We start from the raw sequence: 27,602 nt of genomic DNA, 5'->3' as shown, positions 1-27,602 counted from the left end.
AGCCTGAAAAACTCTTGTGAGGAAATATTGCCTTATATACAGTGTATTAAATTCAAATGTTTCAGTAACTTCTGTTACAAAGCTTAATAGCATTAATGAACAATCGTCTCCAGCTAATAGAAGTGAGCTTATATAAAATATGCACCATAATAAAAGAAGGCTAATTAATGTATTTTGGTCTTTGATGTGTTACCTATATAAATACAATAATTGGAAATGTGCTTGGCTCGGTTTTATCATAGCACTGGTGCTCAAGATATTTTCACAGACTGGCCTGTGTGTTGTATCACATGCACACATACTCATGCACAATGGACAGGACCACATATTTGGCTTTGGTTCTGATCCCATCACTGTGAATTTACTTTTGTTAATGCTTTTTGTGGTCTTCTGAAAGTCTGTTTAGTTTTTGAATGCTCTTGTTATGAAAAATGAAGATGATATGAAATAGACATAACTGTCAAATACACAACAATGATGTGTTTGAAGCAGTTTGCTTCTTCCTGACGATGAGCAACTGTGACAGCCCAATGTGTGATCTAATATTGAAACTATTACAGTTCATCTTGATGCATATATTTTGTATTCACAACATACTGTTTTTGTATAAACAAGACACTGCGATGGCTGCGGCATGCATGCCCTCGCTTGCAAACCCATGTGTTATCTATTGGGAGAGGCAGGTTTTTCATGACAACATTTCAAGTTCCACTTCACATGTGCAGTTCAGGTACATCGATAACCTACTGATAATATGGAGAAGGATATAGAAAAGAAATGTCAGTCAACTCACTTGCATACATCCACTGATCAAACAAAATCCATGATAAGATACATCACAGTTGGTCAGTTCCTTAATCTCAGGTGAATATGTTCAGTGCACCAGTCAGTTGAGGCAAGTGGGAAACAAGTAGCAGAGGTACTAGAGACCATAGACAGACAGGAGAACAAGAACAGGTAACAAAGATCCTGGAGACCACAGACAAGTGGCAGAGGTCCTGGAGACTGCAGACAGCTAGCATAGGTCTTGGACACAGCAGACAGGTAGTAGTGGTATTGGAGACTGCCGACAAGTAGCAGTGGTCCTAGAGACCGCACACAGGTAGCAGAGGTCCTGGAGACTAAAGATAGGTTAAAGACAACTTAGAAACTGCAGACAGCAGAGGTTCTGGAGACCGCAAGTGGACAGGAGACTGGGAACAGGTAGCAGAAGTCTTGGAGACCACGGTCAGACAGTAGGCAGGGAACAGGTAGCAGAGGTCTTGGAGACCGCAGGTGGAGAGGAGACTGGGAACCACTAGCCGAGGTACTGGAGGCTGCAGGCACACAGGACTCTGAAGCACTTAGAAGTCTTAATACTAAGAAACAGGTGTGTTTCTTGGTAGGTCTTATATAGGTCCAAGTAGATGATCACATGGGATCAAGCTGAGTCATCTGCAAGGCCCAATGTGGAGCACCACAGGGTTCAGTAGACGGGAGCAAAATTTGGATTTGGAACAGGTGCATAACAGTACCTCCCCCTCGTATGGTCCCTCCCAGATAAATTTGTAGTGGAAGATACATGACATTTTTAAGCAACTTTGTAGAATTTAAGTCCTTTTTGGTACCCAACATCTCTCATCAGGGCCATTTCCATTCCAGTCAGTCAAGTAGAGGAGATTACCACAAACCTCCTTATAGTCCAGAATTGTATTACCTTATAGTCCATGTCAGAATCAAAAGTGGGAGCAAGGACAGTCTTAACCACAGGAGAGAACCTATCAATTCTCAGAGTAGGAGATAGTTTAAGACTGAAGGAAACAGAGTTTACTTGCTCAATAATTTGAAATAGGCCAAGAACTTGGGGCCATTTTTTTTGCAATGAGTCTTCAATCAAATGTTTTTAGTGGAAAGCCATGCCTTATATCATGGAGCAATATTGGGAAAAAGTCAACAGTGTCTATCAGCATTCTTTTCAGTTCTTGCTGTTGCTGCAGCCACATTAGCTTGTACCACAGTCCAGATGTTATGGATGTACTGGCAGACATTATCTACAGCAGTAGAAGAAGGCATTTAGTTGGAATAGGCACTGGGAGACAAGGTTATCGGCCGAACACTGTGAGAAATGGAGATCTCAAATTGCACCCCACAGTCAGAGACTATATGAGCTGGAAGACCATGGAACAGGAAAATTTCTTTAAAAAACACTTGAGCCAACTTTGGAGCAGATGAAAGAAAAAGTAGAGGTGCAAAACAAGACATCTAGAGAATTAATCCCCAACAACCCAGATAGTAGTGAGTGCCTGCACTTTAGGAAGATCAGTAACAAAGTCCATAGAGATCTCAACTGTTGTGAATTCTGTGGCAGAGCTCCCTCCTGTGGTCACAAGTGGTACTGCGGCTTCTGAGTTTCCTTCCTCAGGTGATGTGGTGAAGTCGTTAGGTGCTGCTCTATTTAACTCCACCTAGTGCTTTGCTCCTGGCCTCCAGGCAATGTACTAGTGTTGGCCTTGCTTCCTCCTGGATCGTTCCTGTGGCCTGTCTGCTCTTCATAAGCTAAGTTTTGCTTGTGTTATTTTTGTTTGCTATTTTTTCCGTCCAGCTTGCTTATTTGGTTTTTCTTGCTTGCTGGAAGCTCTGGGACGCAGAGGGAGCAGCTCCGTACCGTTAGTCGGTGCGGAGGGTCTTTTTGCCTCTCTGCGTGGTTGTTTGTAGGGTTTTGTGTTGACCGCAAAGTTATCTTTCCTATCTTCGGTCTGTTCAGTAAGTTGGGCCTCACTTTGCTAAATCTATTTCATCTCTGCGTTTGTATTTTCATCTCTACTCACAGTCATTATATGTGGGGGGCTGCCTTTTCCTTTGGGGTATTTCTCTGAGGCAAGGTAGGCTTATTTTTCTATCTTAGGCCTAGCTAGTTTCTCAGGCTGTGCCGAGTTGCATAGGGAGCGTTAGGCGCAATCCACGGCTGCCTCTAGTGTGGTTGGATAGGATTAGGGATTGCGGTCAGCAGAGTTCCCACGTCTCAGAGCTCGTCCTATGTCTTTTGGTTATTATCAGGTCACTTTGTGTGCTCTGAACTTCAAGGTCCATTGTGGTTCTGAATTACCTAATCATAACAGTACTGGAGGCCCAAAGTACTAATGCTTCTCAATAGAGGGAAAAAAGAAGTTCTGAGACCATTTTTTTTTCTTTGCACTGTGTTTTGCCTTTTTTTTCCCCTAGACATTTGGGTGGTTCAGGACACAGGTGTAGTGATGGACGTTAAAGGTCTGTCTTCATGTGTGGATCATCTCACTGCAAGAGTACAGAATATTCAAGACTTTGTGGTTCAGAATTCTATGTTAGAACCAAGAATTCCTATTCCTGATTTGTTTTCTGGAGATAGAGCTAAATTTCTGAGTTTCAAAAATAATTGTAAACTGTTTCTGGCTTTGAAACCTCGCTCCTCTGGTGACCCAGTTCAACAAGTTAGGATCATTATTTCTTTATTACGTGGCGACCCTCAAGACTGGGCATTTTCCCTTGCGCCAGGAGATCCTGCATTATGTAATATTGATGCGTTTTTCCTGGCGCTCGGATTGCTGTACGATGAACCTAATTCGGTGGATCAGGCAGAGAAAAATTTGCTGGCTCTGTGTCAGGGTCAGGATGAGATAGAGATTTCTTGTCAGAAGTTTAGAAAGTGGTCCGTGTTCACTCAATGGAATGAAGGTGCGCTGGCAGCTATTTTCAGAAAGGGTCTCTCTGAAGCCCTTAAGGATGTCATGGTGGGATTTCCCATGCCTGCTGGTCTGAATGAGTCTATGTCTTTGGCCATTCAGATCGGTCGACGCTTGCGTGAGCGTAAATCTGTGCACCATTTGGCGGTATTATCCGAGCATAAACCTGAGCCTATGCAGTGCGATAGGACTTTGACCAGAGTTGAACGGCAAGAACACAGACGTCAGAATGGGCTGTGTTTCTACTGTGGTGATTCCACTCATGCTATCTCCGATTGTCCTAAGTGCACTAAGCGGTTCGCTAGGTCTGCCACCATTGGTACGGTACAGTCAAAATTTCTTTTGTCCGTTACTTTGATCTGCTCTTTGTCATCTTATTCTGTCATGGCATTTGTGGATTCAGGCGCAGCCCTGAATTTGATGGACTTGGAGTATGCTAGGCGTTGTGGGTTTTTCTTGGAGCCCTTGCAGTGTCCTATTCCATTGAGAGGAATTGATGCTACGCCTTTGGCCAAGAATAAGCCTCAGTACTGGACCCAGCTGACCATGTGCATGGCTCCTGCACATCAGGAGGATATTCGCTTTCTGGTGTTGCATAATCTGCATGATGTGGTCGTGTTGGGGTTGCCATGGCTACAAGTCCATAACCCAGTATTAGATTGGAAATCAATGTCTGTGTCCAGCTGGGGTTGTCAGGGGGTACATGGTGATGTCCCATTTCTGTCTATTTCATCATCCACCCCTTCTGAGGTCCCAGAGTTCTTGTCTGATTACCGAGATGTATTTGTTGAGCCCAAGTCCAATGCCCTACCTCCGCATAGGGATTGTGATTGTGATATCGATTTGATTCCTGGTAGTAAGTTTCCTAAAGGTCGACTGTTTAATTTATCTGTACCTGAGCACGCCGCTATGCGGAGTTACGTGAAGGAGTCCTTGGAGAAAGGTCATATTCGCCCGTCATCGTCGCCATTGGGAGCGGGGTTCTTTTTTGTGGCCAAGAAGGATGGTTCGCTGAGACCTTGTATAGATTACTGCCTTCTAAATAAAATCACGGTCAAATTTCAGTACCCCTTGCCGCTGCTATCTGATTTGTTTGCTCGGATCAAGGGGGCTAGTTGGTTCACCAAGATAGATCTTCGTGGTGCGTATAATCTTGTGCGTATTAAGCGGGGCAATGAATGGAAAACTGCATTTAATACGCACGAGGGCCATTTTGAGTACCTAGTTATGCCTTTCGGACTTGCCAATGCTCCATCGGTGTTTCAGTCCTTTATGCATGACATCTTCCGAGAGTACCTGGATAAATTCCTGATTGTATACTTGGATGATATTTTGGTCTTCTCGGATGATTGGGAGTCTCATGTGAAGCAGGTCAGAATGGTGTTCCAGGTCCTGCGTGCTAATTCTTTGTTTGTGAAGGGATCAAAGTGTCTCTTTGGTGTTCAGAAGGTTTCATTTTTGGGGTTCATTTTTTCCCCTTCTACTATCGAGATGGACCCTGTTGAGGTCCAGGCCATCTATGATTGGACTCAGCCGACATCTCTGAAGAGTCTGCAAAAGTTCCTGGGCTTTGCTAATTTTTATCGTCGCTTCATCTGTAATTTTTCTAGTATTGCTAAACCGTTGACTGATTTAACCAAGAAGGGTGCTGATGTGGTCAATTGGTCTTCTGCTGCTGTGGAAGCTTTTCTAGAGTTAAAGCGTCGTTTTTCTTCTGCCCCTGTGTTGTGTCAACCAGATGTTTCGCTTCCGTTCCAGGTCGAGGTTGATGCTTCTGAAATTGTAGCGGGGGCTGTTTTGTCGCAGAGAAGTTCTGATTGCTCGGTGATGAAACCATGTGCCTTCTTTTCCAGGAAGTTTTCGCCTGCTGAGCGAAATTATGATGTTGGCAATCGAGAGTTGCTGGCCATGAAGTGGGCATTCGAGGCGTCATTGGCTTGAAGGAGCTAAGCATCGCGTGGTGGTCTTGACTGATCACAAGAACTTGACTTATCTCGACTCTGCCAAACGGTTGAATCCTAGACAGGCTCGTTGGTCGCTGTTTTTTTCCCATTTTGACTTTGTGGTTTCGTACCTTCCGGGCTCTAAAAATGTGAAGGCGGATGCCCTGTCTAGGAGTTTTGTGCCCGACTCTCCGGGTTTGTCTGAGCTGGCGGGTATTCTCAAAGAGGGAGTAATTTTGTCTGCCATCTCCCCTGATTTGCGGCGGGTGCTGCAAAAATTTCAGGCTAAGAAACCTGATCGTTGCCCAGCGGAGAAACTGTTTGTCCCTGATAGGTGGACGAATAAAGTTATTTCTGAGGTTCATTGTTCGGTGTTGGCTGGTCATCCTGGAATCTTTGGTACCAGAGATTTAGTGGCTAGATCCTTTTGGTGGCCATCTCTGTCGCGGGATGTGCGTTCTTTTGTGCAGTCCTGTGGGATTTGTGCTCGGGCTAAGCCCTGCTGTTCTCGTGCCAGTGGGTTGCTTTTGCCCTTGCCGGTCCCGAAGAGGCCTTGGACACATATCTCTATGGATTTTATTTCGGATCTCCCCGTCTCTCAAAAAATGTCGGTCATTTGGGTGGTTTGTGATCGCTTCTCTAAGATGATCCATTTGGTACCCTTGTCTAAATTACCTTCCTCCTCTGATTTGGTGCCATTGTTCTTCCAGCATGTGGTTCGTTTGCATGGCATTCCAGAGAACATCGTTTCTGACAGAGGTTCCCAGTTTGTTTCGAGGTTTTGGCGAGCTTTTTGTGCTAGGATGGGCATTGATTTGTCTTTTTCCTCGGCTTTCCATCCTCAGACTAATGGCCAGACCGAACGAACCAATCAGACCTTGGAAACATATCTGAGATGCTTTGTTTCTGCTGATCAGGATGATTGGGTGTCCTTCTTGCCTTTGGCTGAGTTCGCCCTTAATAATCGGGTCAGCTCGGCTACCTTGGTTTCGCCGTTTTTCTGCAACTCTGGGTTCCATCCTCGTTTCTCTTCAGGGCAGGTTGAGTCTTCGGACTGTCCTGGTGTGGATACGGTGGTGGACAGGTTACAGCAGATTTGGAGTCATGTAGTGGACAATTTGACCTTGTCCCAGGAGAAGGCTCAACGTTTCGCTAATCGCAGACGCTGTGTGGGTCCCCGACTTCGTGTTGGGGATTTGGTTTGGTTGTCATCTCGTCATATTCCTATGAAGGTTTCCTCTCCTAAGTTTATGCCTCGTTTCATTGGTCCGTATAGGATTTCTGAGGTTCTTAATCCTGTGTCTTTTCGTTTGACCCTTCCAGATTCTTTTTCCATCCATAATGTATTCCATAGGTCATTGTTGTGGAGATACATGGCACCTATGGTTCCATCTGTTGATCCTCCTGCCCCGGTTTTGGTGGAGGGGCAGTTGGAGTATATTGTGGAGAAGATTTTGGATTCTCGTGTTTCGAGACGGAAACTCCAGTATCTGGTTAAGTGGAAGGGTTATGGTCAGGAAGATAATTCCTGGGTCTTTGCCTCTGATGTTCATGCTGCCGATCTTGTTCGTGCCTTTCATATGGCTCATCCTGGTCGGCCTGGGGGCTCTGGTGAGGGTTCGGTGACCCCTCCTCAAGGGAGGGGGGTACTGTTGTGAATTCTGTGGCAGAGCTCCCTCCTGTGGTCACAAGTGGTACTGCGGCTTCTGAGTTTCCTTCCTCAGGTGATGTGGTGAAGTCGTTAGGTGCTGCTCTATTTAACTCCACCTAGTGCTTTGCTCCTGGCCTCCAGGCAATGTTCTAGTGTTGGTCTTGCTTCCTCCTGGATCGTTCCTGTGGCCTGTCTGCTCTTCATAAGCTAAGTTTTGCTTGTGTTATTTTTGTTTGCTATTTTTTCCGTCCAGCTTGCTTATTTGGTTTTTCTTGCTTGCTGGAAGCTCTGGGACGCAGAGGGAGCACCTCCGTACCGTTAGTCGGTGCGGAGGGTCTTTTTGCCCCTCTGCGTCGTTGTTTGTAGGGTTTTGTGTTGACCGCAAAGTTATCTTTCCTATCTTCGGTCTGTTCAGTAAGTTGGGCCTCACTTTGCTAAATCTATTTCATCTCTGCGTTTGTATTTTCATCTCTACTCACAGTCATTATATGTGGGGGGCTGCCTTTTCCTTTGGGGTATTTCTCTGAGGCAAGGTAGGCTTATTTTTCTATCTTAGGCCTAGCTAGTTTCTCAGGCTGTGCCGAGTTGCATAGGGAGCGTTAGGCGCAATCCACGGCTGCCTTTGGAGGGGTTGGATAGGATTAGGGATTGCGGTCAGCAGAGTTCCCACGTCCTATGTCTTTTGGTTATTATCAGGTCACTTTGTGTGCTCTGAACTTCAAGGTCCATTGTAATTCTGAATTACCTAATCATAACACTCAACCCAAAGATTGCATTGGAAGAGGCTGAAGATTATTGAGAAGTGATGGATTAGAAGGTTTGAACTGCGCACACTGAGGGTGGGATGTCTTGTCTCTATTTGTGCTACCAATACAAATGTGAGAGAAGTTTGACATCTGGATGGTGAGAGAGATGAGTGAGTCCAGGATAAGATATTCCGGCTGAGTGTCTTTGACAAACGAGAACTTCCCTTATATGGTGAATGGGAGGAAGAGATGACAGCAACCATACGTTTCTGTTTAATTGCATCTAAAGTCATGTGAAGGCGGATCATCAGGAGCATCAAATTGATCAAAGGACCTGGATATGGTGTCAGCTCTTTGGTTTCTCCCAGCTCTGTGATAGGTGAGGATAAAGTCAAATGAGCAGATTATAGATACTCCAGGTTTTTGTGGTCAGTATAGATAGTCACTGGGAACATCGCTCCTTCAAAAAGATGTCACCATTCCTCAAAGCCCAATGTTATGGCTAAGAGTTCACCATCACCAATGGAATAATTCCACTCTGCTGGAGGAAATTTCCTGCAGAAGAATCCAGAGGGATGATTTCTTGCACTAGAGGAATTTTGAGAGAGAATTGGAGGCATCCAATTGAAGGAAGCAGTGAATTTTTACAATAGGACTGTACAAGATGGAGGCACTAGAAAAACAAGGCTTGAGTTCTTTAACCCCTTAGCGACCGCCGATACGCCTTTTAACGGTGGCTGCTAAGGTGGAAAAAGTGAATAGCGCCCCCCAGAGTCGGATTTTCTCCGGGGTCTCGGCTGCTGGGGGTAGCCGAGACCCCAGAGAACATGATTCGGGGGGTTTTTAACCAACCCCGCATTTGCGATCGCCGGTAATTAACCGTTTACCGGCGAACGCAAAAAAAACAAAAATGCGATCTCTTTTTAATTTCTCTGTCCTCCGATGTGATCGCACATCAGAGGACAGAGAAAAGGGGTCCCAGATAGCCCCCCGATACTCACCTATCTTCCCCGATGCTCCTTGTGGCTCCCGGTGGGCGCCGCCATCTTCAAAATGGCGGGCGCATGCGCAGTGCGCCCACTGGCCGGCCCCGGGAGAAACTTTGGGGTCTCGGCTGCCGGGGGTAGCCGAGACCCCAAAGAACATGATCAGGGTCGGTTTTACCGACCCCTGTTTTGCGATCGCCGGTAATTAACTGTTTACCGGCGACCGCAAAAAAAAAAAAAATCAAAGTGTAATTCTCTGTCCTCTGATGTGATCACACATCAGAGGACAGAGAAATAGGGGGATTCGGGGACCCTATCATACTCACCTGTGTCCCTGGGTCCTCCTGCTGCTCCTCCTGGCCGCTGGCAAAAGAAAATGGCGGGTGCATGCGCAGTGCGCCCGCCATCTGTCTCCATCTGCCGGCCGGCAGGAGAACAGCAGTTGGGGCTAAAATTAGGGTTAGGGCTAGGGCTAGGGTTAGGGCTAGGGTTAGGGTTAGGGCTAGAGCTAGGGTTAGGGCTAGGGTTAGGTTAGGGCTAGGGTTAGGGTTAGGATTAGGGCTAGGGTTAGGGCTAGGGTTAGGGCTAGGGCTAGGGTTAGGGCTAGGGTTAGGGCTAGGGTTAGGGCTAGGGTTAGGGCTATGGCTAGGGTTAGGGCTAAGGTTAGGGTTGGGGCTAAATTTAGGGTTAGGGTTGGGGCTAAATTTAGGGTTAGGGTTCTTTCACACTTACGTCGGTACGGGGCCGTCGCAATGCGTCGGTACGGGGCCGTCGCAATGCGTCGGCCCGACATACCGACGCACGTTGTGAAAATTGTGCACAACGTGGGCAGCGGATGTAGTTTTTCAACGCATCCGCTGCCCAATCTATGTCCTGGGGAGGAGGGGGCGGAGTTACGGCCACGCATGTGCAGTCAGAAATGGCGGACGCGACGTACAAAAAAAGTTACATTGAACGTTTTTTGTGCCGACAGTCCGCCAAAAGACAACTGATCCAGTGCACGACGGACGCGACGTGTGGCCATCCGTCACGATCTGTCGGCAATACAAGTCTATGGGCAAAAAAGCGCATCCTGCGGGCACATTTGGAGGATCCATTTTTTGTCCAAAACGACGGATTGCGATGGATGCCAAACGACGCAAGTGTGAAAGTAGCCTTAGGGTTAGGGTTAGGGTTGGGGCTAAAGTTAGGGTTAGAGTTGGGATTAGGGTTAGGGTTTGGATTAGGGTTAGTATTAGGGTTAGGGTTGGTATTAGGGTTACGCTTGGGATTAGGGTTAGGTTTGGGATTAGGGCTAAGATTAGGGTTGTGATTAGGGGTGTATTGGGATTAGGGTTAGGTTTGAGGTTAGGGTTGAGATTAGGATTAGGGGTGTGTTGGATTTAGGGTTTTGATTAGGGTTATGGTTAGGGTTGACATTAGGGTTGTTTTGGGGTAAGGGTTGTGATTATCGTTAGGGTTAGTGATTAGGATTATGGATCGGGTTGGGATTAGGGTTAGGGGTGTGTTGAGGTTAGGGTTGGAGCTAGAATTGGGGGGTTTCCACTGTTTAGTTACATCAGGGGGTCTCCAAACACGACAGCCAATTTTGCGCTCAAAAAGTCAAATGGTGCTCCCTCCCTTCTGAGCTCTGCCGTGCGCCCAAACAGTGGGTTACCCCCACATATGGGGCATCAGCGTACTCGGGATAAATTGCACAACAACTTTTGGGGTCCAATTTCTCCTGTTACCCTTGTGAAAATAAAAACTTGGGGGCTACAAAATCTTTTTTGTGGAAAAAAAATATTTTTTTATTTTCACGACTCTGCATTCTAAACTTCTGTGAAGCACTTGGGCATTCAAAGTTCTCACCACATATCTAGATAAGTTCCATGGGGGGTCTAGTTTCCAAAATGGGGTCACTTGCGGAGGGTTTCTACTGTTTAGGTACATCAGGGGCTCTGCAAACGCAACAAAACGCCCGCAGACCATTTTATCAAAGTCTGCATTCCAAAACGGCGCTCCTTCCTTCCAAGCTCTGCCGTGCGCCCAAACAGTGGTTTACCCCCACATATGGGGTACCAGCATACTCAGGACAAATTGGACAACAACATTTGGGGTTTGATTTCTCTTGTTACCCTTGTGAAAATAAAAACTTGGGGACTAAAAAATCTTTTTTGTGGAAAAAAAAAATATTTTATATTTTCACGACTCTGCATTCTAAACTTCTGTGAAGCACTTGGGCATTCAAAGTTCTCACCACACATCTAGATAAGTTCCATTAGGGGTCTAGTTTCCAAAATGGGGTCACTTGTGGGGGATTTCCACTGTTTAGGCACATCAGGGGCTCTCCAAACGCGACATGGCGTCCAATCCCAATTCCAGACAATTCTACATTGAAAAAGTAAAACGGCACTCCTTCTCTTCCAAGCTCTGCAGTGCGCCCAAACAGTGGTTTACCCCCACATATGGGGTATCGACGTACTCAGGAGAAATTGCACTACAACTTTTGTGGTCTAATTTCTCCTGTTACCCTTGTGAATATAAAAATTTGGGGGCAAAAAATCATTTTCGTAGAAAAAATGCGATTTTTTTTATTTTCACGGCTCAACGTTATAAACTTCTGTGAAGCACTTGGGCATTCAAAGTTCTCAACACACATCTAGATAAGTTTCGTAAGGGGTCTAGTTTCCAAAATGGTGTCACTTGTGGGGGGTTTCCACTGTTTAGGCACATCAGGGGCTCTCCAAACGCGACATGGCGTCCGATCTCAATTCCTGCCAATTCTACATTGAAAAAGTAAAACGGCGTTCCTTCACTTCCAAGCTCTGCGCTGCGCCCAAACAGTGGTTTACCTCCACATATGGGGTATTGGCGTATTCAGGAGAAATTGCATAACAAAATTTATGGTTAGATTTCTGTTTTTATACTTGTGAAAATAAAAAAAATGGTTCTGAATTAAAATGTTTGCAAAAAAAAGTTAAATGTTCATTTTTTCCTTCCACATTGTTTCAGTTCCTGTGAAGCATGTAAAGGGTTAATAAACTTCTTGAATGTGGTTTTGAGAACCTTGAGGGGTGTAGTTTTTAGAATGGTGTCACACTTCGTTATTTTCTATCATATAGACCCCTCAAAATGACTTCAAATGTGATGTGGTCCCTAAAAAAAAAGGTGTTGTAAAAATGAGAAATTGCTGGTCAACTTTTAACCCTTATAACTCCCTAACAAAAAAAAATTTTGTTTCCAAAATTGTGCTGATGTAAAGTAGACATGTGGGAAATGTTATTTATTAACTATTTTTTGTGACATACCTCTCTGATTTAAGGGCATAAAAGTACAAAGTTTGAAAATTGCAAAATTTTTTAAATTTTCGCCATATTTCCGTTTTTTTCATAATTAATCACAAGTAATATCGAAGAAATGTTACCACTAACATGAAGTACAATATGTCACGAAAAAACAGTCTCAGAATCAGCGGGATCCGTTGAAGCATTCCAGGGTTATAACCTCATAAATTGACAGTGGTCAGAATTGCAAAAATTGGCTCGGTCATTAAGTACCAAATTGGCTCTGTCACTAAGGGGTTAAAAGCTCAAACAGCAGATTCTGATAAGTTCCAGGAATTACCACCCTTCCAAGTGAGTTCCTTCAGCAGGGCTTGAGAGTAGTTTGTAATAAACTGACGTTACTAATACGTAAAACCAAGGAATCTTTAGAGAGACTTGAGAAACTGGCTGTAGCCAATCCAATATGGAGGAAACTCTGTCTGGATACCAAAGACCACCAGAAGAGATGATGTAACCAGTTAATGGCACAAACCTGTCACATTGTAAGGTAGCAAAACATGAAAAAATGCCAAGAGGTTAATACTTTTGCAAGCCACCGTATCAGTACTCCAGTATTTTTAAAGCTTTGGTTTTTTTTTACTATGCCCAAATCAAACACAATGCCCTGAAATGACATAATTTCTGCTGAATTTACAGGGGTCCATCTGGCATATGACTTTGGATTTTGTTGGAAAAAATTGATATGCATACAAATTTGTCTGGGGCACCATACGATTTATTATATCCTTGCTTAATTGCTTAATCCCTTTCTGACCTTGGACGGGATAGTACGTCCTAGGTCAGATCCCCTGCATTGATGCCGGCTCCAGCTGTGAGCCCGCATCAAAGCCAGGACAAGTTAGCTGTTTTGAACAGCTGACATGTGCCCGCAATAGCGGCAGGTGGAATCGCGATTCACCCGCCGCTATTAACTAGTTAAATGCCGCTGTCAAACGCTGACAGCAGCATTTAACTATCGGAAATGAGCGCATCGCTGACCCCCGTCACATAATGTGGGGTCAGAGATGCATCAGCATAACAACCAGAGATCTCCTTGAGACCTCTACGGTTGTTGATGCCGGATTGCTATGAGCACCTCCCTGTGGTTGGCGCTCATAGCAATGCAGGAATTTAGCTATATAAGGGCGATCTGAATTTCGCTCCTATGTAGCTGAGCCGATCGAGTTGTGCTAGCTTCTAGCCTCCCATGGAGACTATTGAAGCATGGCAAAAGTAAAAAAAAAATATTTTAAAAAATATGAAAAAAAAATATAAAAGTTTAAATCACCCCCTTACGCCCCATTCAAAATAAAACAATAAAAAAATCAAATATACACATATTTGGTGTCGCCGAGTTCAGAATCGCCCGATCTATCAATAAAAAAAAAGGATTGACCTGATCGCTAAACGGCGTAGCGAGAAAAAAATTTGAAACACCAGAATTACGTTTTATTGGTCGCCATGACATTGCATTAATATGCAATAATGGGCAAACAAAAGAAGGTATCTGCACAAAAATGGTATACCGTAATTAAAAACGACAGCTCGGCACGCAAAAAATAAGCCCTCACGCGACCCCAGATCATGAGAAATGGAGACTCTACGGGTATTGGAATATGGCACATTTTTTTTGTTTTTTTTTAGCAAAGTTTGGAATTTCTTTTCACCACTTAGATAAAAAATAACCTAGACATATTTGGTGTCTATGAACTCGTAATGACCTGGAGAATCAAAATGGCAGGTCAGTTTTAGCATTTAGTGAACCTAGCAAAAAAGCCAAACAAAAAACAAGTGTGGGATTGCACTTTTTTTGTAAATTCACCGCACTTGGAATTTATTTCCCGTTTTCTAGCACATGACATGCTAAAACCAATGATGTAGTTCAAAAGTACAACTCGTGCCGCATAAAATCATGCCCTCACTTGGCCATATTGAAGGAAAAAAAAAGATATGGCTCTGGGAATTAGGGGAGCGAAAAACGAAAACGAAAAAACTAAAATACTCCAGGTCATGAGGGGTTAAAGAGAAGTAGAAAAAGTCAATTTATTCAGTCGCCATGACAGCACCATGAGAGAGGGGATCCGCCCTTCAGAGACAGGAAACCTACAGACATAAAAGGGCGGCACCTCTCTCCCACATCAGTTGGTTTCCTGTCCCTGACAGAGGAAGCTCTTCCGGCAGGCCTTGTGAAGTAGGTCGAAGAATAAAAGATAGCCCACTCCTGGAAGACTGATTCAGGTAGCAGGGGTCCCCTACCTCGGTCTATCCAGGATACTGGAAGCACCACATGGCAGGGGGACTGCTGGTGTCAGTGGCAGCAGAGAGAAGCAGCTTTCAAGAGAAGTGCTTGCTTCTTAATGGCCCATCGTCCCTGTACCTGGTGAGTATGTGGAGCCCATCTTCTGAGGCCGTGCCTGGCGGACCTCCCGGGGTCTGCTCGCGTCCTTGCAATGGTGTGCTCAACATCTGTGGCAGCCTCTCATTGGTCCTTCTAGGAAGGTCCTGTACTTGCTGCAGCTATAAAAGGTGCGCATGACCACACGGCCATGCACTAGTATCAATGTCACGCCGATAACGGCGATAAGGGGTAGGACGGCGTACGGGGATCCGCACCTGTCCCTGCCACTATAAGGGGCATTGGCTTTCCCATATCTCAGGGGTACCTATGATGGTTAGGAGGCCCGTGCCGCCAGCGTATCCCTGTCTCCTGTGCAGGCCCTATTAGTGGCCCCCTCTCCCCCCAAGGGAGGAGGACTGTACCAGGGTATAAATACAACAATAAAAAGGGTATACAGACAAGGTAAGTAAAAGTCTCAAACTCACCAAATACTCACACAACCACAGAGGTAACACAGAGAAGGGAAGAGAAGGAAAAAACTAGGAAGGAAAACAGGTTTAACATGCAACCAAAACAGCAGACACCAATCTCTGTAAATAAACATCCAAGCTCCAAAACACCACACTCCTTCAACCTCCAAGCCAGGCAGCAGAACTGATCACTGACAACAGTTGAAGACAAAGCTGAGTCTATATAGGAGCGATGATTACCAAAACCTAATCTGCTGAGAGACCTAGCTCTCAGCACCTTCAGTCACAAGGTTTAACTCCTGCCCTGCTGGCACAAGACAGCCAGGTCAGAACTCAGGAGAAGAGCTTCTGTTCATCGTGTGTGAACGAGGCTCAGAGCGCTGCGGTTCTCTGGAACCTCTCTGTCGCAGTAGCCCCGTGACAATCAATTTATGTATGAGCTCAGCGCCAGTGTGGTCATGTTTGTATGCAGTAAGGGACCCGGCTGAAATAGGCCCCTAGAATGCTGGCACCTCCGGCGAGGAGTTTTGTGTGTGTGTATTCAGGGACCCGGCTGAAATAAGCCCCTAGAATGCTGGCACCTCCGGCGAGGAGTTTCATGTGAGTGGATTCAGGGCTGGCGTATAGCCATTAGAATTCCGGCTCCACCGGAGAGGAGATGCATGTTTGCATTTGACTGCATGACCACTATCTGCTCTACTAAGTAGCTGTGTTCCTCTGTGAGCTTAACAGGGCACAGCATTATCTTGCTAACAGACTCTGTGAAGTAACAGAGTCTGTTTATACTACTGTATTGTACCGCCATATCTAGCAGCAGGTTCTTTCCTGCACGGTGGATCCCGGGTTGCGAACGCACCAACTTCTTCTAATAAATATATATTTGGTGCGTTCCACCAATCCTAACATCTTGGTTAACCCTTTCGTGCCAGAGCCTGTTTTTACCCTCGTGACCGGGCCAATTTTTTTAAATTCTGACCAGTGTCATTTTATGAGGTCATAACTCTTGAACACTTCAATTGATCCCGATGATACTGAGAATGTTTTCTTTTGATACATTGTACTTCATGATAGTGGTAAAATTTATTTGATGTGACTTGCGTTTATTTGTTAAAAAAATGGAAATTTGGCAACAATTTAGAAAATTTAGCAATTTTCAAACTTTTAATTTTTATGCCCTTAAATCAGACAGTGATATCACACAAAATAGTTAATAAATAACATTTCCCACATGTCTACCTTACATTAGAACAATTTTGGATACAACATTTTTTGTAAGGAAGTTATAAGGGTTAAAAGTTGGCCAGCGATTTCTCATTTTTACAACAAAATATACAAAATCATTTATTTTTAGGGACCACCTCACATTTGAAGTGAGTTTGGGGGGTCAATATGACAGAAAATACCCAAAAGTGACACCATTATAAAAACTGCACCCCTCAAGGTACTCAAAACCACATTGTAGAAGTTTATTAACCCTTCAGGTGCTTCACATGAATGAATGGAATGTGGAAGAAAAAATAAACATTTGCTTTTCTTTCACAAAAATTTTCCTTTAGACCTATTATTTTTACTTTCACAAGGGTAACAGGAGAAAATGGACTATACATTTTGTTTTGCAATTTCTCCTGAGCATGCCGATACCCCATTTGTTGGGCAAAATCTACTGTTTGGGCACACCGCAGGGCTCAGAAGGGAAGGAGCGCCATTTGACTTTTGGAATGCAAAATTGGCTGGAATCGATAACGGATACATGTTGCGTTTGGAGAACCCCTAACATGCCTAAACAGTCTAAACCCCAACAATTGACCCCATTTTGTATACTAAACCCCTTAGGGAACTTATCTAGATGTGTATTGAGCATCTTGAACCCACAGGTGCTTCACAGAAGTTTTATATCATAGAGCCGTGGAAATAAAAAAAATAACATTTTTCACAAATAAATCTTTTTAGCTCCATATTTTGCATTTTCATAAGGGTAACAGGAGAAATTGCTTCACAAAATTTGTTGTGCAATTTCTCCTGAACACGTCGATACCCCATATGTGTGAGAATACTACTGTTTGGGCGCACGGCAGGGCTTGGAAGGGAAGGAGCGCCATATTGGAGAGCAGATTTTGCTGGAATTGTTTGTGCGTGACATGTCACATTGTCAGAGCCCCTGACATGCCTAAACAGTGGAAACCCCCAACAAATGACCCCATTTATGAAACTAGACACCCCATGGAACTTATCTTGATGTGTGGTGGGCACTATGAACCCCCAAGTGCTTCACAGAAGTTAATAACCTAGAGCCATTATAATAAAAAATCATATTTTTTCCACAAAAAATGATCTTTTTGCCCTCAATTATTTTTCCAAAGGATAACAGGAGAAATTGGACCCCAGAAGTTATTGTGCAATTTGTCCTCAGTATGGTGACACTCCATATATGGGTGTAAACCACTGTTTGTGCGCATGGCAGAGCTCGGAAGGGAAGTAGCGCCATATTGGAGTTCAGATTTTGCTGGAATGTTTTGATGGTGTCATGTCACATTGTCAGAGCCCCTGAGGTACCAGAACAGCATAATCCCCCTAAAGTGACTGCATTTTAAAAAATTCTAAATTCTTCCCTGAATGAATTCTTCTAGTGGTGCAGTGAGCATACTGACACCACATCTGTTCCATAGAAAATTATACCATTGGGCAGTGAAGAAAAATCTTACATTGGAAAATAGGTTGAGAGGTAAATGGTCAATACACTCAGATGAATTCTCAGAGGGGTGTCATTTCCAATGTCCAGAGAGGTGGCATTTGCAATTTGCAGAGGGATGTCATTTCCAAAATGGGGTCACTTCAGGGGGATTCTGCTGTTATGGCACTTTGGAGAGCCGCTAAGTGCCAGAACAACAGAATTCCCCCTGAAGTGATCCAATTTTCAAAATGACACCCCTCTGGGAATTCATCCATGAATATAGTGACCATTTTCATTACATGGATGATTTCCAGAAACACGTAGTGAAAGTTTTAGAGCAAAAATTGCAAAAATGTCATTGTAGTGCCCAATATATTGTGCCCAGCTTGTGTCTCTGGAGACATCCCCCCACCTACCCCCGGAAATTGTTAAGTCAGCTCTACTCAAATATGTCTGTCACTAATTAAACCAAATGCTTGAATGTCAAAACAGTTTAAAAACGTGGTTTTGTGTGGAAGATTTTAAAGCAGTCATGGAGGCATAAGGCTGGCAATGATAGGCATTGTTGGCAATAATAGCGGGTATCATGCCTCATTCCTCTCTTGGAACATACACAACATCTTCTCTGGGGGTTCTTTCTTGTTTCAGTTCCTGGAATGGGTGCTAGAAAATGTTGCTCAGTGAGTCTTCTGACATCTTCAGATTCTAAAGGATTGGCAGAGACAAAATTTTCAAAAACAAGATGTTCAATTACCTTTTCCTGCTAATTAAGGAAAGTATCTGCATTTCCGGCTTTTTTGTATAACACAAAAGAATTATATGTGGCCACCTGAAACAAATAAATGCCTAACTTTTTATACCAGGTGTATGATTTTCTTGATACCTTTGTATGACTGTAGAACCTGATCTGCAAGGTCCACAACCCCCATATATTTGTTGTAGTCAATGACAGACACAGGTTTTGGAGTAGTGGATCCCTGTTCTTCAGTGGCCCTTGTGGCATCTGTGTGGATTGAGCTCAGGATAAACTTTTTTTTATCCTTTTACTTAAGGGCAAGCAGCTCTCAATTGCGTAATGCCCATGACTGCCCCTTTCGGAACTTTTCGTTGACCAATGATTGTGGAAACCCCTGACGGTTTTTGCAAATGGTCCCACCAGCCCCTATGTTATGTTCAACCAGTTTTTTAAATAGGAGTATGCTGGTGTAGTAGTTGTCAACATATAGATTATGGACTTTTTGTAAAAATGGAGTCATCAGCTCCCAAATGATTTTTCCAGATGTCCCCAGATAAGTAGGGCATCCTGGTGGGTTTAGTTCGATATCTTTCCCCTCATTAATGCGAAAAGCTGATGTGTATCCGGTTGAACTCTCACATATTTTATAGAGCTTTATGCCAAACCTCACCCTCTTAGAAGGAATAAATTGCTTGAGGTGCAGTCTTCCTTTGAATTTTAGAATGGAAATGTTTTCTGTTGGGGTGTAGAGCTTTAAGAACTTTTCTGTCAAGTCTTTGATGAGGGGTCTGATTTTGAATAGTCTGTCATGTTCTGGGGCATCTCTGGGCAGGGATTGACTATTGTCGTTAAAATGCCAAAACCTCATGAGCATTTCATAACGGGTCCTAGGAAGAATGGCAGGAAACATAGGGGTGGCTTCAACAGGGCGGTTGAGCCAATAGAACCGAATGCTTGTTTTTTTAACAAGCCCCATAGCAAATGTAAGTCCTAAAAAATTTTTTATTTCTAGGACATTAGTTGGTGTCCATAAATTTGACCTAGCATAATAGGATTGTGGATTCTGGCTGATGAATTGGGACGCATATAAATTTGTCTGTAGGACAATATGCTCTAGCAAGCTATCTGTCATAAACAAATTAAAAAAATTAATTGGTCCAAAATTTTCTACCTCCACATTTATACCAGGAATAGCATTAAAACTAGGGATGAATGGAGTAGCCGAATCAGAAGCCTCCCATCTGGGAAATGCTGCATCAAGAGGCAAAGCCCCTTGGACATTGGTGTGCGCCAATTCACGAGCACTAGGGACAGCGCTAATACTGGGCATTGTTTCCTGAGTTGGAGACATTTCTCCAGAAGCGCTATTTGCCCTTTTTGGGCAGCACGGTGGCTCAGTGGATAGCACTGCAGCCATGCAGCGCTGGGGTCCTGGGTTCAAATCCCACCAAGGACAACATCTGCAAAGAGTCTGTATGTTCTTCCCATGTTTGCGTGGGTTCCTCCGGGTACTCCAGCTTCCTCCCACATTCCAAAAACATACTGCTAGGGAATTTAGATTGTGAGCCCCATCGGGGACAGCGATGATAATGTGTGCCAACTGTAAAGCGCTGCAGAATATGTTAGCGCTATATAAAAATAAAAATTATTATTATTACTGGTCCTTGTGTGTGAGGATGGACAAGAACCACTGCTCGTTACTGAGCTATCACTGTCGCTGCTACTAAAGCCCACGAAATCCACATCACCATCTGACACTGCACTTTCTTCACTGTCAGAGCATTAAAGTGCAAAATCCTCCTCTGCACTTTAATACAGATGGGCCATTTTATTCCTTTTTATTTTTCTTTCCAGAAATAGAAAACTCTGACGTGACGTGACTGACTGAAGTGATGTAACTGAGTGATGTGACTGACGTGACTGACGTGACGTGACTGAAGTGACCAAATTATTGGGGAGACAATTGAGAAAAGCCTAATTCTTTAGCCTAACCCTAACTTTAGAATAAACCCTAACTTTAGCCTAACAGTAACCCTAACTTTAGCCTAACAGTAACCCTAACCCTAACAGTAACCCTAACTTTAGCCTAACAGTAACCCTAACCGTAACTGTAACCCTAACAGTAACCCTAACTGTAACCCTAACACTGACCTTAACTATAGCACTAAACCCTAATCTGCCTTATCTGTCTTTTTAACTTTATAGCAATAGCACTGACTGACACAGATGATGCCAGCAGCACTTGTAACACTGTTTCTCCTCAAATCTCTCACTGACAGGAGATCTAAGGAGAAACTGCATTTTTATGAAGCAGATTGCCTGGGAAAGTTTGCTGCTACAACAAACTTTCCTACCGATTTGTCTCATTGGCTGGTGTGACACTGACATCATCAGGACCTGAGCCAATCAGGTCTCGATGAGGTCGGGGGTCACAGGAAGCATTTTGCAATGGGATCCCCTCGTTATAAAGTACGTGGGGGCCCCGATCAGCACAAAACCGCTGACTGTAGACAAACGGTGCTGCACAAAGCCCTGCTAGCACCGACGTTTATCTACCATCGGCGGTCACGAAGCCGTTAAAGTTATTTAAGCATGCAAATCTCCAAGGGTGCCCAAACTTTTACATCATCCCATTTTCCTTTTTGTAATTTTTAAAATGTATAAGATGAAAAATATATATATTTTTTATTGCCTAAAATAAAAAGGAAATATGTCATCTTTAACTTTAGGCCTTTCAGAGATCATTTGATCTTCAACTTGTTTAACTATTCACAATAACAATAATTTTGACCAGTAGTGCCCAAACTTTTAAATGTCACTGTATATTATGCTTATGTCCAACTTACAGGAACTAGTTGTGTTCTTTTTAAATAAAAATCATTGTAATTCTCTCTTCTAAAAGTAATCTGAAACATTAAAGAGCAGCCATACTTAAAATTGCTACATTCCCTTTATATTTGTTCTACGCAAAAGACCACAAACTGTAGAACTGCTCTTTTAGATGTGTAAATCATTGTTACTTTTATCATTTATATAAAGCAATGCACGGATGCTTAATCCACATGAAGTACCTCTACACATTTGCTGGTAATGCAGTTTGGAGGTAAATTCAATTATTGACAATAATAAAAGTGTTTCTGTATGTGACCCATTCATCAAAGTCTTTCCTTCTCCTGTCTTCTATCATTATTGTTCTATTGAACTCCCTTCCCTAATTTTCTATCTCCTTAGATTCCACAAGTGAGCTATGCTTCCACTGCTCCTGACCTTAGTGACAACAGTCGATATGACTTTTTTTCTCGAGTGGTTCCATCTGACACCTATCAGGCTCAGGCCATGGTGGATATTGTCAAGGCCTTAAGGTGGAGTTATGTGTCAACACTTGCTTCTGAAGGCAGCTATGGTGAAAGTGGAGTAGAGGCATTTATCCAGAAATCCAGGGAAGATGGTAAGGGACAAAAATTAGCTCTTGAAATTAACCTGTGGTGATAGTAGAAGAAGCAGTTTAAAAAAAAAAAAAATGACATGTATTATTTTATCATATCCATTGCTCACTTTACTGACTAAGACAATTTATCGGCTCTTTTGCAACATTGCATAGTCATTTGTGGTTCTTGTAATAAACATTGCTTAAAAAAAACAGCTTTATTAATTATGTAGCGTGTATGTTCAAGGGAAAATAAAAATGACTATTAGTGTTCAACTGTGGTTCATGTAAACTGTGTGTTTAATTTTTGTTAGGGAATTCTAAAACCACAATAAAAAAGGATTTTTGCCTTGTATTTGCAGGAGGTTTGTGTGTAGCACAATCAGTTAAAATTCCTCGGGAGCCAAAGGCAGGAGAATATGATAAGATAATACGAAGACTTCTGGAGACATCCAATGCCCGAGCTGTCATCATCTTTGCAAGTGAAGATGATATCAGGTGAAAAATTGTGACTTATTTCTTGTATCACCCTTTTACCAAATGCATGTGTTGACAATATAAATAAGTATATATGAAATATTCCTTACTTTACTAATTATCCGGACAAATATGGAGCCAAATACGTTAATATGCAGGTATAATATTACAACTCCCCTTTACACAGTATAGTGGGCCTATAGCTCCACTATACACAATATGATGGGCCCACAGCTCCCCTATGCACAGCATAATGGGCCAATATCTCCCTGGCGCACAGTATAATGTCCCCACAGCTCCCCTATACACAGTACAATGGGACCACAGCTCTGTTATACACAGTATGATACCCCTACAGCTCCCCTATACACAGTATGATGTCCTCAAAGCATCCCTCTGCACAGTATGATGTTACAAAAGCTCACCTATACACAGTATGATGGGCCCTCAGCTCCCCTATGCACATTATGATGGGCCCACAACTCCCCTGTACACAGTATGACACCCTCACAGGGCCCCTATACACAGCATGATGTCCCCACTGCTCCCCCATAACCCAGTAAAATGAACCCCCACCACATTGTATAATGGCCCTTAGATTAGCCACCAAATTGTATAACGGCCCTCACATTAGCCACCAAAACATTAGCCACTGACATTAGGCACCGGCCCATGCACAGGAGATTCAATGCCGAGCTGGTCACGCCATGTCTCCCTGCTTTACTGTACAGCTTAATTATATTGGCATGCTGTGCACACCGATACAGTTAAGAGTAGTGGTAGCTCTGAATGGGCCCCTCTGAGCATGGGGCCAGGGCATCCTCCCCCTCTGCCCCCCTCCCTGGTATCTATGCTACTACTATAGTCATATTTTTTACAGCAGTTTATGCAATTTGCATGACTCATCTGACCGTACAGTTTGCACTGTGTTTGCTGGCTTTTGCTGCCTCTGTGGGTCATCATAGTTTTTACTGAGAATAGCTCAGTATTATGGAATGCTTTAGGACAAGCTACCTTTTATGTCTCTTCGTTTTTCTTTTGCTCCATGATAAAGAATTGTAGGCATAAATTAGCACTGTTTTTGGGATCTTTTCATATGGATCCTGAATAGGACAGTGTTCATGACATATTAGATTAATTTTTAAGGTTTTCTAACTGAAAAGTGTCTAAATTAAATTATAGTCAAGAAAGTAATTTACAGAATTAATTTCACCTTGTTATTTGTTTTCATCAATGAAAAAAAGATTTCAGAAAAGCCTGTGTTATTCTACATTGCAGATGTGAACTTATGTTCACAACTAAGCAGAAAGTCTGTTGCTTGTGTTCTACATGCAAAGTATGATAAACTTTGGTCCTTGTGGCTGAGATTTTCTTAGAAATCTTACTTTTACTTTTTACTGTAATTTTCTACAGGCGAGTACTTGCAGCAGCAAAGAGGGCAAATCAAACCAGACACTTCATGTGGGTTGGCTCCGACAGTTGGGGTTCAAAGATTTCTCCAGTACTTCAGCAGGAGGAAGTGGCAGAAGGAGCAGTCACTATACTACCAAGGCGGGCTTCAGTCAGAGGTTTATTCACATAAGCATACATTTAGTTTTTTCTTCTAAACATCTTTTTCTTCAAGTTTCCTTTATCCTCCAATGTGATGTTATATTTTGATTTTTCTCTTGCTTAGGGTTTGACCGTTACTTTACTAGTCGGACACTAGACAATAATAGGAGGAATGTCTGGTTTGCTGAATTCTGGGAAGACAATTTTCATTGCAGACTGAGCAGAAATGCATTACGTAGAGGTGGTCATGGAAAGAAATGCACCAGTAAGTTGCATATAGAAACAGTCAACAACTCTAGAGTTTGGTCTTGCAGCATACACTTGTTTTATCATACTCTTTTACCGTGTTTGATTTGCAATAAGGTATGTGAGCAACTATGCAGGAGTAAAAACTTGAACTTTTTGAATTAATTGTATAATAAATCTGTAATCTAAATCTACATAAATTTGTAATAACCATAGTTTCCTTTCTAAAACTTTACCACAATCAATTAACTTCCAAAATTTGGAAAAACAAGCAAGTTTGTTATGAGAAATGTATAATAAGCAGAAAAATGCAGAAAGCCACTTACTGGATCCCCACCAGTCCTACATGTCTTGCCGTCTGTGGTCTCCTCATTTCTTCTTCTGGTGGGGCACATCACATGACCGCTTCAAGCAGTCGGTGACCATTAATTGACACTTCCTTTTGCCCAATTTTAGTATAAATATTTGTAGTGGACAAATCCTTTAATTCAAATGGAATCTGCACCACATATCTGCAGCAACTAACAGTACAATTCATCTGGATGGGGTTTTGAAAAAAATCTGTAGAGAAAAAAGAGCATGTTGTGGATTGTTTAAAACCTCAGAAAGTCAATTATGTTGCAGATGAATCCGCAGTCCAGTCTTGTAATGAAGTTAAAGGAGTTGTCCGGTCTAAAATAACAGGACAGTACACAGGGCATCCACATATATAGCGGAACCTTCATATTGTTTCACAAAAAGTGCAGGGCTCCACTTGAAATGTAAGTTACTTTCTCTTAGGATAGGTTATCAATATATGATCAGCTGAGGTCCTTCTTGTGGCACCTTAGCAGCAGTTTGAAGGGGCTTTAGCACTATGTGTTGCTACCATCTAAACACAAATTGCAAAAATCATGGTATTTTATAGACTAAGGCACCAGATCAATTTTTCGTTTACCCTATTAAAAGACATATATATATATATATATATATATATATATATATACAGCTCTGGCAAAAATTAAGAGACCACTGTAAAATATTCAGTTTGTCTGATTTTTCTTTTTATAGGTATGTTTTTGAGTAAAATGTAAATTGTTCTTTAATTCTATAAACTTATAACAACATGTCTCTGAATTTCCAAGCAATACATTTTGTATTTTTTTTTGACAAAGAAAAATGGTAAAAAAAAAAAACCCCAGTGCTTTCAGACCTCAAATAATGCAAAGAAAACAAGCTCATAATCATTTAGAAACAACAATACTAATGTTTTAAATCAGGGAGAGTTGAGAAATCAATATTTTGTGGAATAACCATGAATTTTAATCACAGCTTTCATGCGTCTTGGCATGCTTTCCACCAGTCTTTCACACAAAAATTTGAGCAGTTCTTCTTTGATGGCTTGTGACTATCCATCATCCCCTTGATTACATTCCAGAGGTTTTCAATGGGGTTCAGGTCTGGAGATTGGGCTGCCCATGACAGGGTTTTGTTGTGGTGGTCTCTTAATTTTTGCTTGAGCTGTATAACCTGGGTGAAATATTAAAACCGGGTAGTACTGATTGGTGCAGCAGCTTAGGTGGTGTGCCGTTTTATCTATGGTAGTTCCAGGCAGGGTTTTATGGAAGTGATGAGGAGGATTTTGTAATGGGATTAATCACTCCCACTGTAGTATGGGTAGTACTGGAGGCTTAGTCAGCTCAGCTGAGAGATGTCGCCTCATTAAAGACACAGAAAAGGCTGGAGAAAGCTTCAGAGAGACACAGCCTCGCGGCTGATATAGTTTATTGTAATGAGAAGGATATGCAGATCAGTTAATTGTGCTAGACGCTGAGTTGCCGGAGAAAAAAGCCCTGCACACATCCCTAGTAGCATGAGTTAGAGGTATGGTGTATTAGTTAACGCCTAGCCGGGCAAGTCTTTGCTGTTTTTCGGTTGCTTTAGTTGCAAAATTTTGGCTGAAAATAAAGCCCCACGTTTTCCTTATATGGACTGTGTCTGCCTATATAACTGCCATGGCGCTCTCTAGTGCCCAAGTGTGTTACAATCCATATATTATATATATATAATGTATACTTATCTGCATTTCTATTTTACACAGATCAGGAAAGGATTGGTGTGGGATCTGCTTATGAACAGGAAGGCAAGGTACAATTTGTTATTGATGCAGTGTATGCAATGGCCCATGCCCTTCATAACATACACAAAGCTGTATGCCCTGGGAGTGTTGGATTGTGCAGCCGCATGGACCCAGTGGATGGAGCTGAACTATTGAAGTATATTCGTAATGTCAATTTCACAGGTAAAAACAATTAACATGATTATTCTGTCCCATATAGCATCATGAAATTGGCAGCACATCCTCTGATTGTATTGAGTGATGCGCTACCGAAAACAGTGATTTTTTACACTAACTTAAGTGATCCAGTCACCGTAAGAATAAGCTTTTTGTTCGTTGGGTGATTGCTGCCATATTTGCTTGAGTCAATATTCAGGCTGAGAAATATTTGCACAGAGTCAATTCTTAGCTTCTCTAAATACACCTTAAAGGAGTATTCTCAAGTTTGGAAGTTATTTCTTATCCATAGGATGGGTTATAGCTTCCTGTTCATTGAGTACACAACTGATGGAACCCTCAGCAATCCCAAGAACCAGTGTTCTGAAGAACCCTGTATTAATGGAGTGGTGGTCAATCACGTGCACTGCTTCTCCATTCATCATTTTCTATGGGATTACCAGAAATAGTCAAGCCAAGTGCTACACTGGACATGATCAACCACCGCTTTATTCACACTCTGAATCGGTGGATGTCCCAGCAGTTAGGCATCTGGCTATCGGAAAAGTATCCCTATACTAAGGAAATAGTATATAGAATAGAATATTCCTTTAAGTCACATTTCTATAAGAAAACATATAAATGGCATATTAGTGGAAATGTTTTGTACGAGTGTATTGATCAGTGTTTAATACAAAACACATTGTACGTTCTGTGTAAAGCTTTAATTCTGAATACCAACTTGTAAAATCGTAAAAAAAAGTCAAAATAGTTCTTATTAAGAAAAAAAAAAGAACTCAGTTACTATGCCTGATCCAAATATTGTTCTTGTTAATGTTACACCTGAGGCGAATGTATGCACTGGAAATACAGATGTATTCATAGAAAAGTGGATAAATAATTTGGACAAAGACATAAATGTGGACAGGCAGGCACTTATGATGCATACTTAAATAGACATAAATGGGTCAGTCAGACAAATACACAGACAGGTAAACAGGACACACATACTAAATTACTTAAGTACATTACAAATACTACAGAAAATACTTATGCAGATTTTCCAAAGGACTCGAGCGATAAAGTGTAAAGGCTGGTAGAAA

At 42.6% G+C, this 27,602-nt stretch overlaps 1 protein-coding gene across 1 annotated transcript in view; it reads left to right on the top strand.

Moving 5' to 3' along the window:
- Positions 1-26,540, top strand: part of LOC138669823 (metabotropic glutamate receptor 4-like) — a 269,231-nt gene extending 242,691 nt beyond the window's left edge. Inside the window, exons 2-6 of the mRNA XM_069756599.1 lie at positions 21,776-21,992; positions 22,334-22,469; positions 23,862-24,016; positions 24,124-24,264; positions 26,326-26,540. Of these exons, the coding sequence (XP_069612700.1) occupies positions 21,776-21,992; positions 22,334-22,469; positions 23,862-24,016; positions 24,124-24,264; positions 26,326-26,540 (864 nt within the window). The remainder of the gene's footprint in view (positions 1-21,775; positions 21,993-22,333; positions 22,470-23,861; positions 24,017-24,123; positions 24,265-26,325) is intronic.
- The last annotated feature ends 1,062 nt before the right edge of the window (positions 26,541-27,602 follow it).

Source organism: Ranitomeya imitator, chromosome 3, assembly GCF_032444005.1.
Source record: "Ranitomeya imitator isolate aRanImi1 chromosome 3, aRanImi1.pri, whole genome shotgun sequence".
Taxonomy (NCBI): Eukaryota; Metazoa; Chordata; class Amphibia; order Anura; family Dendrobatidae; genus Ranitomeya; species Ranitomeya imitator.
This window is presented reverse-complemented; position numbering and strand designations above follow the sequence as displayed.